This window comes from Desmodus rotundus, chromosome 7, assembly GCF_022682495.2.
Source record: "Desmodus rotundus isolate HL8 chromosome 7, HLdesRot8A.1, whole genome shotgun sequence".
In the NCBI taxonomy this organism is placed as follows: domain Eukaryota; kingdom Metazoa; phylum Chordata; class Mammalia; order Chiroptera; family Phyllostomidae; genus Desmodus; species Desmodus rotundus.
In genome coordinates, this window is record NC_071393.1 from 77,778,817 (window position 1) to 77,796,637 (window position 17,821).

Below are 17,821 nucleotides of genomic sequence, written 5' to 3' on the forward strand. Positions count from 1 at the left end.
TAAACAGAGAGTAAGGCCACACGGGACGCCATCAAGGGGACCAAATACGTATCATGGGAGTCACAGAAGAGAGACAGAGGTAGAGAAAATGTTTGAAGAAATAATGGCTGAAAACTTCCCAAATTTGATGAAAGACATGAATATAAACATTCAAGAAGTTCAATAAATCCCATTTAAGATGATCTCAAAGACACCCAGAAACACATTATAGTCAAACTTTCAAAAGACAAAGACAGAATCTTGAAAGCAACGAGAAGTGATTAATCACTTATAATGGATCCACAATAAGATTTTCAGATTTCCCCAGAAAATTTGGAGGCCAGAAGACAACAGGCAAACACATTTAGCTATTCAAAGGAAAAAAAAACCTGTGAACCCAGAACCCTATATCTAGCAAAACTGTTTTTCAAAAGTGAGGGAGGCCCTGACTGGTGTGGCTCAGGGGTTTAGGAGATATCCCACAAAGCAAAAGGTCACCAGTTTGGTGCAGGTCAGATTATGTGCCCAGGTTGCAGGCCAGGTCCTCCACAGGGGACGTGCGACAGGCAACTGATTGATGTTTCTCTCACATATTGATGTTTCTCTTTCTCTCCCACTCTCCCTCCCCCTTTCCCCTCTCTCTAAAAATAAATTAAAAAAATATTTTTAAAGTATATTTTACTGATTATGCTGTTACAGTTGACCCACTTTTTTTCCCCTTTGCCCCCCTCCACCCAGTACCCTCCTTCCCTAAAGCAATCCAATCCCCCGTCTTAGTTCAGGTCCATGGGTCATGCCTATAAGTTCTATGGCTTCTCCCTTTCCTATAGCATTTTTTTAAAAAATTACTTCATGGTTCAATTACAGTTGTCTGCATTTTCTCCCCGCCTCCCACCCCAGCCAAACCCACCTCCCTCCTCTGCTTCCACCCTCCCCCTTGGTTTTGTCCATGTGTCCTTTATAGTAGTTCCTGTAAACCCCTCTCCCCATTGTCCCCTCACACCTCCCCTCTGGCTATCATTAGATTGTTCTTAACTTCAATGTCTCTGGTTATATTTTGTTTGCTTTTTTCTTTTGTTGATTACGTTCCAGTTAAAGGTGAGACCTATAGCATTCTTAACATCTCCCCAACTATTTTATTCCTACCAATTATGCGTCTTGATCTCTGCACCACTTTCCCCTTTCTCACCCTTCCCCTCCTAGCTGATAACCCTCCAAATGATCCCCATACCTATGATTTTGTTCCTGTTTTGGTTGTTTTCTCAGTTTGTTTTTGGTTTTATTTTTTAGATTTAGTTGTTGATAGTTGTGAGTTTGTTGTCATTTTAATGTTCACACATTAAAGACATAAAAAATGAAACTCCGTGTTCCCAGATTGGATAATAATGTCTAAATGTCAATATTATCCAAGGGAATACAGATTCAATGCAATCCCTATTAAAATCCCAATGTTTTTACAGAAATAGAAAAACCCATCCTATCATATAGAATCTCAATGGACCCCAAAGAACCAAAACAATCTTGGAAAGAACAAAACTCACACTTATTTACTAAAACATACTACAAAGCTACAGTAATCAAAATTGTGTGGTAATGAAATAAAAACAGACATGTAGACCAATGGAATACAATAGAAAGCCCAGAAATAAATCCTTGCACATGTGATCAAGTGATTTTTGACAAGGGTATCAAAATAGTTCAATGAGGAAAGCATGTTCTTTTCAAGAAGGTGCTGGAAAAACAATGTCCACATGCAAAAAAATAACATTGGACCCTCACCTAACAAAACATACAAAAATTAACTCCAAATGGACAAAATATCTAAATACAAGATCTAAAACAATACAATTAGAAGAAAACATAGGATAAAAGCTTTACAATACTGGATTTGGCAATTTCTTGAAAATGACACCAAATGTGCAGATAACAAAAGAAAAATATACAAATTGGACTTCACGAAAATTTAATAATTTTGTATATAAGAGACACTATCAAAAGAATAAAAAGGCAGCTCACACAATGGGAGAAAATATTTGCAAATCATATATCTGGTATGGGATTAATGTCCAGACTATGAGAGAATTCCTAAAACTCAACAACAAAAAAACCAAACAACCCAATTCAAAAATGGGTAAAGGACTTGAACAAACATTTCTCTAAAGAAGATATACAAATGGTTAATAAGCATATGAAAAGATGCTCAATATCACTAATCATTAGGGAAATGCAAATCAAAACTACAATGAGATACAATCTCACCCATTAGTATGATTACTATCAAAAAAACAAACAAACTAGAAACCAAGTATTGGTGAGGATGTAGAGAAATCGGAACCCTTTTGCATTATTGGTGGGAATATATATAGTCACTGTGGAAAATAGTATGGTGGTTCCTCAAAATATTAAAAATATAATCATTGCATCATCCATCAATTCCACTTCTGAGTAGATACCCAAAAGAATTGAAAGCAGGATCTCGAAGAACTAATTGTACACCATGTCATTATAGCATTATTCACAATAGTGAAAATGTGGAAGCAACCTAAATGTCCATCCATGGATGAATGGACCAGCAAAGTGTGGTATGTGCATGCAGTGCAACATTATTCAGCATTAAAAAGGAAGGAAATCCTGGCATATACTACATCATGGATGAACTTTGAAGACATTATGCTAAATGAAATAAGCCAGTCACAAAAAGACAAGTACTGTATAATTCTACTTATATAAGGAACTTAAGAGTAGTCAAAATCATAAAGACAGAAAGCAGAATAATGGTTGCCAGGGGCTAGAGATAGGGGGGGAATGAGTTATTGTTTAAGGAGTATAGTTTCAGTTTTACAAGATGAAAAGAGTTATTATGGAGATGGATGGTGGTGATGGTCGCACAATATTGTGAATGTATTTAACACCATTGAACTGTACGCTTAAAATGGCTAAGATGGTAAATGTTATATGTATTTGACCACAATAAAAAGTAATACTAAAAAAAAAAAAGATATTAGGGCCCCAGCCATAGAGAGAGATAGAACAAGGAAATCAATGCCCTTATTTTCTGTGATTTAGAAACCTCAGGAATATTTGAATAACTGATTCTGTATTTTCAAATAATAAATAATAATCTTCATTATAGTTAAGACCAATATGTGATTGAGAGAAAAGCCATATTGAGGTTTCACTGTGATATATTTGTTGGGTAGAATCAGTAAATAGTTTTGTCTCATTTATCATAGAGCTCTTTTGTGGCAGACGAGGCAAAAGTGCCAAAACCCCAAGTGGAACTAAGGCATAGTTCTTTTCCTTTCTTATAAATTCCACCCCCCAATAGGGTTAATTATTGAAGCACTATGTGATAAATAGGCCTGAAACAAGCTTCTAATAAGTAAGGCCTCAAATTGACCACAAGGCACAGCATCATTTGGACAGGGACCACTAGAAGTGTTGATTTAAAAAAAAAAAGAAGAACCCCATTCACACTCAGTGCTGCTGGAGCTATCCTGACCTGGTAGAATGTGGCTCTTGTATCACCATAATCCTCTCCAGCATCCATAGTAGATACCATTAACTCCTTTCCCACTGAGCTTGGCTGCAGCATCAGGATACTGATCAGAGTTACAGCACATTAGATGGAATCTATGCCATCCCTGGCAACCGGGGTGCTATAAGCAGGGCCACGGCAACTCCTGCCCTGCCTCCCCATCCCTGGAACAGTATCCATGACTTAGTTTGACGCATGCCAAATAACAGCTATTCACCTGCTGCCACCTTCTGCCTACTAGCAAACAGGCCACTCTAAGGAATTTCAAATTGTGAAAAATAGCATACAATTGTAACTTACAGTTTTGAGGGTCTTCTGGAACTCCAGCAGTTTAACTTCGGCTTCCTTGTAATTCTTGAAGAACATACAGAGTTCATACATTTCCATCATCAATAGTAATGGGGAATCCTTTGAAGAAGAATTTGAATGAAATGTAAAAATTTTGAACTTAATACTATTTTCTCAGGAAAAATGCCAACATAAGAGAAGGTTAAAGTTAAAAGCATGCATGTTAAAAGGAAAGGAAGTTGAGTTTATACTCTTTCTCCTTTTGGAAAAAGATACTCTGTCCAGGTATATCTACTCAATAGTCCACTCATTTTCTGTCTCTTCTATACTTGGTCCACTACACATGAGCAAACACGTTCCACTAGATGGTGCTAGGAAACCTCTACATACACTCCTGGATAATGGGCTCCACTGACCTGCCAACCTACTGCTCCCTGTGGCATCAATCCATACAGTTCCACCATGTCAATGGGAGATTTTCAGTCAGAGGACAGGAGTCTGGGAATTAGAAAGCATGGATCTGAACTGTAAGTACACCGCTTACTAAAATACTTTGAGACCCTGGGCACATTACTTAAGTTCTGTAAGCCTTGGTTTATTACTCTGTAAAATGAGGGTAAGACCTCTTCATAATATCCTCATATGTATCATCTTTGTATAGGACTACTGTGAGAATCAGCACATTGCAAAATGTATACAAAGCACATTGTTAAATAAATGGTAGTTATGATCATTATTTGTTGTTGGCTAAAAAATAAATCCAAGAATAGGAATAATTGAAAAAGTCAGTATGGGATATTCTAAAGTAACCCTTTAAAAAAAAATTTGACTGATTTTAGAAAGAGAAAGGAGATAGAGAAAAAGCATCGATTTTTGTTGTTCCACTTATTTCTGTACTCATTCATCGGTTAATTCTCGTATGTGCCCTGATTGGGGATCAAACCTACAACCTTAGTTTATCAAGAGAACGCTCTAACCAGCAGAACTACCCAGCCAGGGCTAAAGTAAACCTTTTAAACTCAGGAAAGAAATGAAGTGATACCACTACCTGAAAGAAAAGTTGGAAACCTCTGATGAGAGTTTTGCTCTTCTGCTTTGTTAATAATGTTCTCCAGATGACTGAGAGGTCCGCGAGGTCCCAGGTATGACTCTCCACGGAGCCCTGAATGTGTCCTATTGCTTCAGCTGCAACACTGTCCTCCACAGAAGTGATGGTCCAAACACAGAGACAAGGAATAGCACTGGCATCCTACCATGGGATAAGAACTTTTCAAAATAAGATAACAACCGGGCTTGGATTACTTGATAGAGGAAGTCTCCAGCAATGCTACAACTATGGATGGCTATTTCCTGTTCAGAACAAGTTACCTCAGTAAATTGGTTAATAAGGCTTAAAAAGCCTCCAAACATGAAACAAACTTGAATGTATAACTAAGGGACTTTTGTAAACCATTCTGTAGACTCAGGGTGTAGTATGGCAGGTCAAAAGGCTAGAGACTGAGAGGATATGTGTGAAAGACAGGGAAGTACTTACTAAGTATAAGAAAACACAGCTGCCCACCACAGAACTGCTGACCAAGGGACTGTCTAGACCACAGATGGCAAACACAAGGCCCTCGGCCAAACCTCGTTTTATCTGGCTTGGCACCTTGTTTCTACCTGGCAGCAGCGCCGAGCTCTTGCTTAACAGTTAAGGAGCAGTTACATTTATACAGTCTTAAAACTGCACTCGGCCCTTTGAAGGCAACCGCAAGGCCGATGTAGCCCTTGGTGAAAATGAGTTTGACACCTGTGGTGTAGACTATCTTTCTTCCTGGCTCAAAGGCCATGGTGGTCAGTCCACCAAGGCATCCTTCTCTATGACTGCCAACCAGGAACCAAGGTTCTGACCACATCAACGTGTGATTGCCTCTTGCACGCTCCCCACCAGGGACCTGGCCTGCAACCCAGGCATGTGCCCTGACTGGGAATTGAACTGGCGACCCTTTGGCTCGCAGGCCCGCACTCAATCCACTGAGCTGCACCAGATGGCCTGGGTCCTAAGCTGGAGAAGCATAAGACATTGCAGTGGCCTTGGAAACACATGTTAGAACCTCAATATCATCATCCCCCCACAGGCTCCCTGATTATCAGTCTCCCTACCCCTTCCCACTTTTTCTATTGCTCTCTAGGTCCTTAACTTGGACTTCTCATGACCCTCACCTGGAGACATGAGGCTAGGACACTAAGAATTGGGGCATGTTGTTTCACTGCTTCAGCCAGAAGCCAGCACCAGGAGTTTGGCTCCTCTGAGCACTGGAGCAAAATTTCAAAGAAATCAGTTATCTCTTCTTTGTGTCTCTGGAGTTCCTGGGGGCACTTGTTGCAGACTTGATTGCTGTCCATGCTGGAGTTGGACACTGAGGGCAAGGTCTCAAAAGCCAGCCTTAAGTGGTCTTGAAGGACAGGGCTGAAGTACTGGAGAAGAGATTTCACCTGGAAAACATATTAGATGATTAAAACAGAAAACCAAGTTTTTTTATTTTTAAAGATTCTATTTATTTTTAGAGAGAGGGGAATAGAGGAAGAAAGAGACGGAGAGAAACACTGACATGAAAGAGAAACGTCAATCAGTTGCTTCTCACATTCCCCGACCAGGGACAGAACCCACAACCCAGGCATGTGCTCTGACCAGGAATCAAACTGGTGACCTTTCATTTTGCAGAATGATGCCCAACTGAACCACACTCGTTAGGGCAAGTTTATTTTTTATTTCTTTTTTATCTTTCAATTATAGTTGACATTCAATATTATTCTATATTAGTTTCAGGTGTACGGCATAATGGTTAGACATTTATATAATTTACAAAGTGATCCCCTCAACAAGTCTAACACCCACCTGGCGCCATACATAATTACTACAATATTATTGACTATATTTCCTATGCAGTACCTTACACCCCCATGACTGTTTTGTAACTACCAATTTGTACTTCTTAATCCCTTCACCTTCTATCTGGCAACCCTTAGTTTGTTCTATGAGTCTGTTTCTGGTTTTGTTTGTTTCTTTTGTTCTTTAGATTCATATATAAATGAAATCATATGGTATTTGTCTTTCTCTGTCCGACTTATTTTACTTAGTATAATACCCTCTCTGTCCATACATGTTGTCTAAGATGCTAAGATTTCATTCTTTTTTATGGCTGAGTAACATCCATTGCATATATGTGCCACATCTTCTTTACCCAACTGTCTATTTTATTTTTTTAAGAGAGAGGGGAAGGGAGACAGAAGGAGAGGGAGAGAAACATCAACGTGTGATTGCCTCTTGCACGCTCCCCACCAGGGACCTGGCCTGCAACCCAGGCATGTGCCCTGACTGGGAATTGAACTGGCGACCCTTTGGCTCGCAGGCCCGCACTCAATCCACTGAGCTACACCATCCAGGGCCCAATTGTCTATTGACGGGCACTTCGGTTGCTTCCATATCTTAGGTATTGTAAATAATGCTGCAATGAACATAGGGGTGCTTATATCTTTTAGAATTAGTGTTTGGGATTTCTTCAGATAAATATCCAGAAGTGGAACTGCTGGTTCATAAGGTAGTTCTATTTGTAATTTTTTGAGTAAGCTCCAAACTGTTTTCCATAGTGGCTGCACCAGTATGCAATCCCACTAACAGTGCACGAGGCAGATAACCAAGTTTCAATTTCAGCTGGAGCTGAAAATATTAGAAAAAAGCATAGGCAAAATTGTTCTTTTTCAACCTCAATTGTGTCAGAGGTGACCATATAATTTTACAAAGTTGTTTGTTGCTTTTGACTGAATTTCCATTTGCAATCTGGAATCACAAAACTCTTCCTTCATCTTTTTAGTACTAATAACTAGTCCTTTGCCTGATGCCAACCCACTGAAATTTTAGTAAAAAAAATAGTATAGTATCAAACAAAAGTGTATGTGTTCACAACAGAAAGAACACTATTTTTATTCTAAGAAATGTTCCAATATCCTCTTCTTCAATAGCTTGCCAACCATCACTGGCTTACCTCCTCAGGGTGGTAATTATGGAGCTGGCTGTGAATAATGAACTGTAACCAATCATTTGCTTTGGCACATTCTCTAAGGTAAGATGTGCTCAGTTTCACATTGTGGAGCCTGCAGAATTGTACCACTAATGTCCAGTGGCTGCTAGATTCATTGGATAACCTGTAATTGGGGGTGGAGAGGTAGAGGAAAAAAAACTTGTTAAAATATTGCTTTAGTTTTAAACTGAAAATCAGTAAAAATTAATTTAACCATAGTATATTCTCTAAAAAGCTTTTCAACAAATACCAAATATTTATTAGACTGTTTTGAAAAAACAAAAACGGACTCCTACCTATAACACACGATAGCTTTCTTAGATGCTGGTAGAATTCATTCCTTTTGTCAACCAAGTATCTGGTTGACAATCTTTAGGAGAAGTAAGAAAACAATCACTCAAGAAATCTTCTGAGTGTTTAATTATCTTTCATGATTCACTTTAGAACACCAGAGCCCTGTCAGGGACTTCCTCGTTAAGGGGAGGGTACCTGTTCCTGCTAAAAGCAGGAAGTTGTTGAGAGCAGAGTCAGTGATAGGAGTTAGAGAAGAATGGTGTGTTCCCAGGGTCTGGCATGGCTGGGTCAGCCCCAGTGGGATAGCACAGACAAAAGATAGCGAGAATGTACAGTAGGGCAAAAGTAGGTTTACAGTTGTTTGTGTGAAAAATAATACAGTAATTAATAAATAATACAAGAATAAACTCTGTTTCACGTATTCACAACTGTAAACCTCCTTTTGCTGCACTCTGTATCAGGAGAGGGGCTTTTGTGGATAGATGCTCACCTCAACTTCCATTATCAATTGACACATTAGCAAGAAAAAATTAAGGATATCAGAGTTAAATTTTCTGATATCCTTCCCACAGCTTCTGAAATGATTCCAACACGTAACACTTAACAGACCTCCCTGACCAGTAGGGCAGTAGAGGACACAAAGCTCCTCTCCAACTCTTCCAAACCCCATCTCTTAAAAGGGAATAATTACCTTCACCTTCCTTTTACTGATGGTAAGATGCAATTAAAACCCGTTATCCAAAAAAAATTAAAAAAAAAAGAACCCCCCATTATCCATTTACTAAGAATCTGCTATATGCTGGATGAGTAAGAAGATAAGGCCTAGGGGGATTGGTGAAAAACTCTGAGATGCTGGAGGGAAGACTAGGCAAACACACAGGAACAATAAAGCTTGCTGGAAAAGAGGCTGGGACTGCAACTCACAAACCTCTTTATTTCCTGTTGTTGAATGCTGTTCCATATACCTTCTTCTAAGAGAACAAGCATTTCTTCTACAGCTGCCCTTTCACCCTCAGCCAATTTAGAGAGTTTTTCAGCTATAAGAAATATAAACAACAGATTTGGTCAAGAGAAAAGGTAGGAACTAGCCATTTCTGTTTGAAAAGTGTGGTTTCAGTATCCAATTAAAGGACCCAAGAAAGTGAGTTAAAGAACACACACTGCAGGAAAAGGATGAAAGAGGAAGATCACTGTTTCCTCCCCAACCATTGACAATGCCTTAACCCATGGCCTAATGGCAATGAATGTGGCCCAACACAAAGTCGTAAATTTACTTAAAACATTATGAAATTTTTTTGTGATTATGTGTCACAATGTATTTACTGTGTGGCCCAAGACAACTCTCCTTCTTCCAATGTGGCCCAGAGACACCAAAAGGTTGGACATCCCTGCCTTAGACCTACTCATCCCAGGTCCTTCAAACAAAACAAGCCACAGAAAGAAAAGGTGCTGTACCTAGAGACTCTCTGATAAAGCTGTACTGAGCATCTTCATTTGTACACCTGTAGCTCAGAATTATATTGGCCGCTTTCATATCAACTCTGAGCTTGAGGCTGTCGAGGCCAAGCAATTCTAAGAAACAAACACAGGCAGCTCCTATTGAAGGCACGTGGAAGGAAGAAAGGCCTAAAACATAGGCTTCATTGCCTACTTGCTGAATCCTGAAAAAGAAAGGAAGCAAAATCATATCAGCATATGAAAACTGCATCCCATCAGGAGAAGCAGATGGAATCACATCAGTGGTACACGGAGTGTCAGACACCTGTGAATTTTGGCTTCCTCCCCTTTCCCTTTTTGTGCCCTTGCACACATTCACTCAGGTTCTTGGTAGCTTTTAATCTGTCTTTTGGGTCCATAGCCCCCCGTTTCCTTATATTTTCCTAAACACCTACTCCTAAAACACCTACTCACAGTCCAGATTATTCTGTTTCCAATTTCATCCAGGGAACAGGGAGTGACTCTTCCAAAAGATTGCCAACTTGTGATCTTGCCAATTAAATGTACACAAACTACCAAGAAAATGAATGGCACTTAAAGTCTGACATCTTAAAGCACATACATTTTAAAGGATTCATATGTACTTTTATATGCGTAGAAGATTTTTGAGGAAAGACCCACAAGAAATTAACCATGTTCATTTACTATGTAGAATGAGGATATAAGACTGAGGGAATTTTACATTTCATTTTTCACCCTTCTAAGCTACTTGAATATTTTACCATAAAAATACATTACTTCGTTAATTATAAAATAAATCAATAATTTCAGGGGGGAGAGGGCTATAAGGGGATTAAAATAGTAATGGAAAAATACAATAAAAAAATGAAAAGAAAACAAACCAATAAAGTAAACCTAACAAAGATCTTAAATAAAGAATCCACAACTCATTATAGAATTCTCTCTTTGGCTTAATGGTAACATCTGGAAAGCTCCTGGGTAAGTTTTTAAAAATATGATTTTAAAAAATATTTTTTATCTTTTAAAATATACTTATCTTTTTTCCTATTAACAAAAGTAACACACACTAAATGTCAAAAACTTGGGGTACACAGAAATGCACAAATGAAAAAAAAATCACCATCCAAATATAATCACTGTTAATTTGAGTATACATGTTTCCAATATATTTTTTTAAGTGCACATGTAAAATATACCGATATACTTTTTATAAACAGTACAAGCTATGTTTTACATACTCACAGCTGTTTGGGTGTCTTGCTCTTAATTAACTCTTGGACTAGAAAAGTACCAAATGCAAATGATGGTCGTCCATGATATAAATAATAAGCAAAATTCAGACGTTCCACTATAGCATATTTATTCACCAGGTCAGGGCTAGAGAAATGTGGGAGATGACCGGATGCATCTGAAGGGAAAGTGAAGCGATATTAATGCTCTGCATCTCACCATGATTAACTGTAGATCTGCACATGGAAATTTAAGTCTGTAATGGTAAAAGAAAACTGGTTGCTATAATCACTTTGTACCATTGTGTCATTCTGGACCACCAAAATATAAGTGTTTTATTTTAACATGGAGAGATAGTCCTCATTTTATGCAAAAATGTGTACCAGAGAAGCCGCATGAAAATTTACAAACTGTGTTTTCCCCCACTGAACTTACTGTAATTTCAGATGCTTTAATTCTATATTTAACTTCACAATGGCAGCAACCATTTAGTTGCAAAATCTCTTCCAAAGATCTGCAAATGCTTTTTAATTCATTCATGTAGCTCATTATGCAATAATATTCCCACTTAACATATTTGTGTCTCCTCTATTTACCATGGCCAACCCACTGTACCATTCTCCAATAAATACTTTGAGAAGAACACATTTTCTCCATATCAGTACTGTCCTGCACCTCCTCTTGTTATCACTAGCTGTGTTTCCTGATGTTGTATGCACAGAGCACCTTATTATCTACATGTTGGTACCATCTTTCCAAGACCAGTGGAGTGACTCAGTTTAAAGTTCCTCTATGCCCATGAAAATAGCCAAAAAAAATTTATTTTCTACTCTTAGAGAAATCTAAAGTCAGAAGATATCTGGATGTGAGAAGTTAATGTGAAATAAGCACTCCTGTCAAGCCCTAATATTTGTCTCTTAACCACGACTACCTATTTAAAAAATAAAGAGAGAGAACATTCTGAACTGTTAAAGGAACCAATTCTGGAAAACAGTGCATGTGGTCTCATTTTCAAAGTTCAAAGCTTATTTCTGAAATAAAGTTTTATCCTTCTATGGAATTCCAAAGAATTTATATTGTGACTTGGCTCCTACAAAAAAGGACGAAGACCTCAAAGGTGTCTTGTCATCTTACAAGCTATTACTTAAAAATACACCCCCTTTGAGATTAAAAGTTGTCACATTACATGGCTTATCTGTATGTTTCTGAGATCACAGTAGTTTTGTTAACTTTTAATTCCATACAAAACCACTCATTCATTAAATATTTGATGAATACATGTCAAGTGTATGGTACTTTCAGGTACCAAACTTAAGTTTTCTATTCAAGTAAGACCCTGATTTTTTTAACAACTGGGGTTTAGTGTGGAGATTGCATGTAAGAGAAAATTCTACCCAAAGGGAAAATTTTCTTTTTCTCTGACCTGCCACAGAAGCAAAGTCATCAGGCAGTCTCTTTACATCCCCTTTCAGTGGTAAATCACATGAAAAAGTTAGTAAATGTTCTAATTAAATACAATTCTCCAATTTTATGAATCTGTATTATTGTTTCATTTACTTTGTGCTTTATTTGTTCAAATATGTTTTAAATGTCTGAAAACCAGGCAGGGAACACGCACAACTTCAATTTTCTGTTTCCCTGGTATGTTCCTACCTACCAGAATGCTCAGTCTCCAAGACGGAGGTCATGACCTTGGCTAAGTAACAGGACAAAGGATTCTGTCTACTTGCTAGTAACTTCACTGAGATTAGAACAATTGTTTTCATTTGACAATGCAATAAGCACTACTTTATTCAACACTCAACAAATAGTTATTGAACATCTATTATAGGCCTGCAATGGGCTCTGGACACTAGGTAAATTCAATATATTGAAATTTGAATTTATAAAACTGACACATTAGAAAATTCATTTTTATGTATGTCAATAAATATGGCTTATATATTATGTGCTAAGTACTAGTTTGAAGCCAACTTTAGAGTAGTTTAGTTGGAGGCACCACAGGTAACACGATATTAAAGGCTAACTCTAAATGCAAAAAAAAAAAGAAACAAAAAGAAAAAGTTTAAGAATGGCATATGAATGTTAACTATACTTTAAAAAAGGCACACACAAGCAAACCCCAGGAATTTTTATGGCCTAGTGAGGAAGGCAATGTGTGTGTTATCTGGTGCTGACCATGTGCCAGGGACTGTGAGACCTTATTACCTACGTGCCCTGTCTCCTTTCGTTCTCAGTGTAACATGTGAGGTGGCCATTGTTATTAAGCTTCTTTTACAGGGAATTGAAGAGAGGTTCAATCACTTGCCCCAGGTCCTACAGCTGTTACATGGTAGAGCCAGGATTTATCTAAGGCCAACATTCATGCTCTTAACCTTTATAATACTATATCTCCAACAAAGGGATTTTTGAAAAAAAAATTTAGACAGGTACCCATTTCCCAGCATGTACAGCACTAGTGACTTAATACACTGGCTTTTAACTCACAATATGTTTTCAATTTATTGGAATACACCTTTATTTATTTATTTTTATTTAATAGAAAGCAGTGAAAAAAACTGTATTGGCTTAACAAAATCAACTCCTACAGATCAACACTGCTGAAATGCTTCCAAAGCAAGAAGTACCCATAAGGACTTACCTCCTATAGCTAGTGTGTTGGCAGACTGCCAGCCAAACAATCTGCTAGGATCAAAGGGCAGTAATGACTGTAAAAGAGGAAAAGTCATATTGGAGTTAAAAGTTAATTGATTCTAAAAGCCCTTTGGAGCTCAGCCAATAAGCAGCACACTTCAACCAGCTACAAGGACATCCTTAGAAATTTGTTCAGGATCTACAGACCCCAAAATAAAACTAAAATTAACAGGGGAAATTGTGCCTCCAAGGCCTGTAACTTCCAACTCCCAGCCCCCATTAATACTCCTGCAGATACACAATAAATAGGAAGCCTTTTACTTGCAAGTACTTATATATATATAAATGGGAAGATTCAACTAGAAGTGATATCAACTTAAGGCGGCAAAAATGGAACTCTTTTGACACCTAAATTTTTTGTATGCAAAATTAGAAAAAAGCTGGCTCTAAAATTAAACTGAATGGGAAGCTTATCTTGATTAGAAATTAGAAACTTCTAGAAGGAGCACAATTAAATTCCCCTTTTCTATAAGAAGTTAATAAGAACTTTTAGATCCTGTCTCTGAACTCAGGGAGGCTTCTGAAACTCTCAATGCCAACACCCCATTCTCCCCTCTTCTCCAACTGCCCTCCTGTACCCTTTACATGGTTGTCTGGACTTACTCTCCTTTCCTTTTTCCCTCTTTCTCTTCTCACCTCCTCCACTACAGCTCCCTACTGACCTAGGGAACACTCACAATAGAAAATCTGAAAAGCCAGTCTCAGGGAGAGGGGAACCAGTGATGGTACAGAATTAAGGAATCTACCTAAAGACTTCCCCAACTTTCTCCAGAACCCTGATGGATTCACAAAGGAATTTATTTAATTTATTTATTTTATCCTCACCTGAGGACATGCTTATTGATTTTAGAGGGGGCATGTGGGGGAGATAGAGATCAATCAGTTGCCCCTTGTATGCACCCAGACCAGGGACCGAACCCACAACCTAGGCATGTGCCCTGACCAGGAATCAAACCTGCAACCTTTCAGTTTATCGGACAACACTCTAACCAAATGAGCCACACCAGCCAGGGCACAAAAAAATTTAATTTAACTGTTAGAACATGTGATCCTGACTATTCTGACCTATTCCAATTAGTATCCATACTGGTTTCTGGGAGCAAAGCAACAGAATTACTAAATAGAATTTGCTGGGAAACTTCTGTAGAGGAGACTGTTTTTATTGGAGAAAGCCCGATCACCTGAAGAAGGGTTATAGACAACTGAAATGGGATTTAGAAAGAGAAAAGAAACAGAAACAGAAACAAACATAGGGTTGCTACCAGGACTATGAGAGGACATTTCCCCTTCTCCTTACTAACAGTATAGAGAAATTCAAAGAAGAAAAATTACTAAGGCCCTTATAGATACTGGGGCTACTTTATCTGTTCATAATCACACCCAACGAAGTTGCCTTTTTACAGCTTAAAATTTTCTAGCTTCCTAGTCCTCTTGCCTTTTGGTTCTAAAAGCATTTCTAAAACCCATTTTACATTATAATTAATGCTACTTCTACCAAAAGAGGGTGCATTTTGCAGACATAATGTGACATGAAGAGAGTCACATTATTTGTACAGAGAGTAAAACCTCTGTACAAATGGTAGGAATATCTAATCAACCAATGCCTGTTTTTAAATCAGAACCTGTTCCCTTCCAACTAGGGAGTATTATAGGACAATATATATTTTTGCTAATCGAATCTGCCCCAATTCACTTGATAGGACAAGATTTTCTTGAAATCAATGACACACATAACCTTTTTCCAGAAGGGTGATATGTATTTAGAAGTAAATGAATCAGATACTGAACCAATTGGAAAAATTTTAAACGAACCCCACAAGAGGAAACTAATGTTGAGACTAACTGAACATTTGCTAACCACTTTTCCTTCATTATTAACTTCCATGCAAGCCTCAGAGATGGCTTAATAGGGACCCTTCCTTCCCTCCTAAGGGGTGGAGGCCCTCTCTCACTGAGGCCTCTTAAAGCACAGATAGCAAACACCAGGCCCGTGGGCCGAATCCGGCCAGGCACCTTCCTTGCCCCTAGTTAAGGAGTAGTTACATTTACACAGTCTTAAAATTACATTCGGCCCTTTGAAGGCAACTGCACAAAAAGGAGTTCCCAGATACTCATTGGGATGGCTCCCAGTGAAAATGAGTTTGATACCCCTGTTTAAAGGAAACAAAAAAGTTAATTGATTCTAAAATCAGTAAACAAAATTATATGAAAGGACTTCCTTCATAGGTAGTCTGCTTCCCTTCTCCAGGGCAATTAAAAATCTTTCTGGACATAAATTCTTTGAATTTGGCTAAAAAAAAAAAAGAATGTATGAGGCACTTTTCTATCTTAATAAAAATAGAACTGGCAATGCTCCTTTTAAAGACTCTCTTCATGTCACATTATGTCTGCAAAATGCACCCTCTTTTGGTAGAAGTATCATTAATTATAATGTAAAATGGGTTTTAGAAATGCTTTTAGAACCAAAAGGCAAGAGGACTAGGAAGCTAGAAAATTTTAAGCTGTAAACATGACAAGGTGAGCTAAGGCATGTCAGGAAAGAAAAAGAGTAAGATAATCAGATCAAGAGTTAAAGAAATGTGATGAACAAATCGTCAGCAACAAAGAAAAAAGCAGACTAAGGTCAAGTCAGTCAGAAAACTTTTAAGAGCAGGAAGCAGTGGCTGTTCGAAATTTGTCTAGGCCAAAGGCTTAGCAAAGACTATAAACACATGGTTGGAGGGATACAGGATAAAACAGATTAAGTCAAGGTTTGAATAGCTAAGTAAAGAGCATTTTTGATTTTAAGACAAGGGAAAACTTGTGGTCTATTAAGAAATACTTCTCCTGGAATAATAATACAGAGAGATTTGATCACTGGGGAGGAGCAGGAAGGGACTATAGGAGGAGGTTGCTGGAGGCAATGGTAAACGGTCTAGGACAGGATTGGCTGAGAAGCTGAATGCATGCAGAGTGGGATATAAAGAGGGCTGGCTCTCCTCCTCAAGGATGCTTGGATGATTGTGCTGCAGCTGCCTGCATTTCCCAAGGGACGGTGTTTTGGATGAGAAGGAACTCTGGGCACAGCTTAGGATCAGGCTGGCCTGGCAAAGGGTGGCAAGGTTATTCTTCTTCAGATATTCTTTAGGTGATGAGTTCTGAGGCAGAAGCCTGCCATTCTTCTGTTGTGTAGCTTTTGTATCTTATGTTGTTTTAGTTTGTAAACTAACCCTATAGAAATAAGATAATTAAAAACTAACAGGGGGAAATGATAGAACTCAGGTGCTAAAGAGTTTAGCCTTAATTGACAGTCTTAAGTGACTAAGGCATATAGAAAGCTGTTATTCCAAGGTTGTGAAGCTTTTGAATAAAGACTCCTTTCCTTTATCACCAAACCTTTGCCTCTGGAATTTTGACTAAAGTGTGGCAACGGGCTGAGGGACCCAACTGCTGCTCTGTAACAATGACAGGACTAAAAAACTGCATGAGCAAAATTGAGGACAAAGAACCACCTGAAACTACTTTTGTTTTAGGCTGATTGAATCCATTTTAGGTAGAGCAACTGTTTTTACATAATCCCACTTATATATAGTTTATACTACTGCTACTCAAAGTGCTGATCTGCAAGGAGATAAGAAGCCTGTGATAAATGTAAATCCACTTACTCCTTCCTTAAGAAATTCTTGTTACTTTAAAAAAAAAAAAAAAAAAAAAAAAGCCTGCTGAACTACACAGCATGCTTAGTGGCACTGATTTATACTCTGGTGAAATATCCTAATCTCATCTCAGCAGTAAGTAATTCATGGACTGGCACCTGCTCGGGGACCAGTGTTGAGTAGCAAGTCTATATACCCCAAGAATTCTTCACATTAAGTAAGAGAGATTTTGAATCTTCATAGGATTATAGAGCTTATTTTGAATTGAAGACATTATGGGAATATATGTGCCCAGAGGAAGAAAAAGCAAAAGTCCTTTGAAATGAGAAATGAGCAAAAGACGGTGCTTTTAAATAAGGATCCCTGAATGGGCTTCAGGGAATCTGTGAATTCCTTTGAAATATAAGCAAAATTATATGCATCTGTGCAATTTTTCTGGTTAGAGGGGTTCATAGCTCCCTCATATTCAGGTATTTGTCCTAGAAAGGTTAAGAAGCACGGATTTAAATAAGCAGTGGTATTCAGTGAGAAGAGATAGAAATTATCGGTGGTAGAATGGAGCTTTTGATGAAAGCAACAGACAAGTATGAAGGTCAATTAGATGAGCTGGGATCCATTTCCGTATTTCCCCTGCTCTCCCTGTA

At 38.2% G+C, this 17,821-nt stretch overlaps 1 protein-coding gene across 4 annotated transcripts in view; it reads right to left on the reverse strand.

Moving 5' to 3' along the window:
- Positions 1-17,821, reverse strand: part of SPG11 (SPG11 vesicle trafficking associated, spatacsin) — a 95,231-nt gene that overhangs the window by 20,909 nt on the left and 56,501 nt on the right. For 3 of the 4 annotated variants that reach the window (XM_045201657.3, XM_045201656.3, XM_045201658.2), the window contains 8 exons: positions 13,490-13,556; positions 10,861-11,026; positions 9,616-9,821; positions 9,089-9,197; positions 7,831-7,990; positions 6,008-6,280; positions 4,851-5,054; positions 3,818-3,925 (listed from right to left, as the gene is read on the reverse strand). In XM_045201657.3, the coding sequence (XP_045057592.2) occupies positions 3,818-3,925; positions 4,851-5,054; positions 6,008-6,280; positions 7,831-7,990; positions 9,089-9,197; positions 9,616-9,821; positions 10,861-11,026; positions 13,490-13,556 (1,293 nt within the window). The remainder of the gene's footprint in view (positions 1-3,817; positions 3,926-4,850; positions 5,055-6,007; positions 6,281-7,830; positions 7,991-9,088; positions 9,198-9,615; positions 9,822-10,860; positions 11,027-13,489; positions 13,557-17,821) is intronic. The other variant, XM_024567763.3, reaches the window with a different exon arrangement.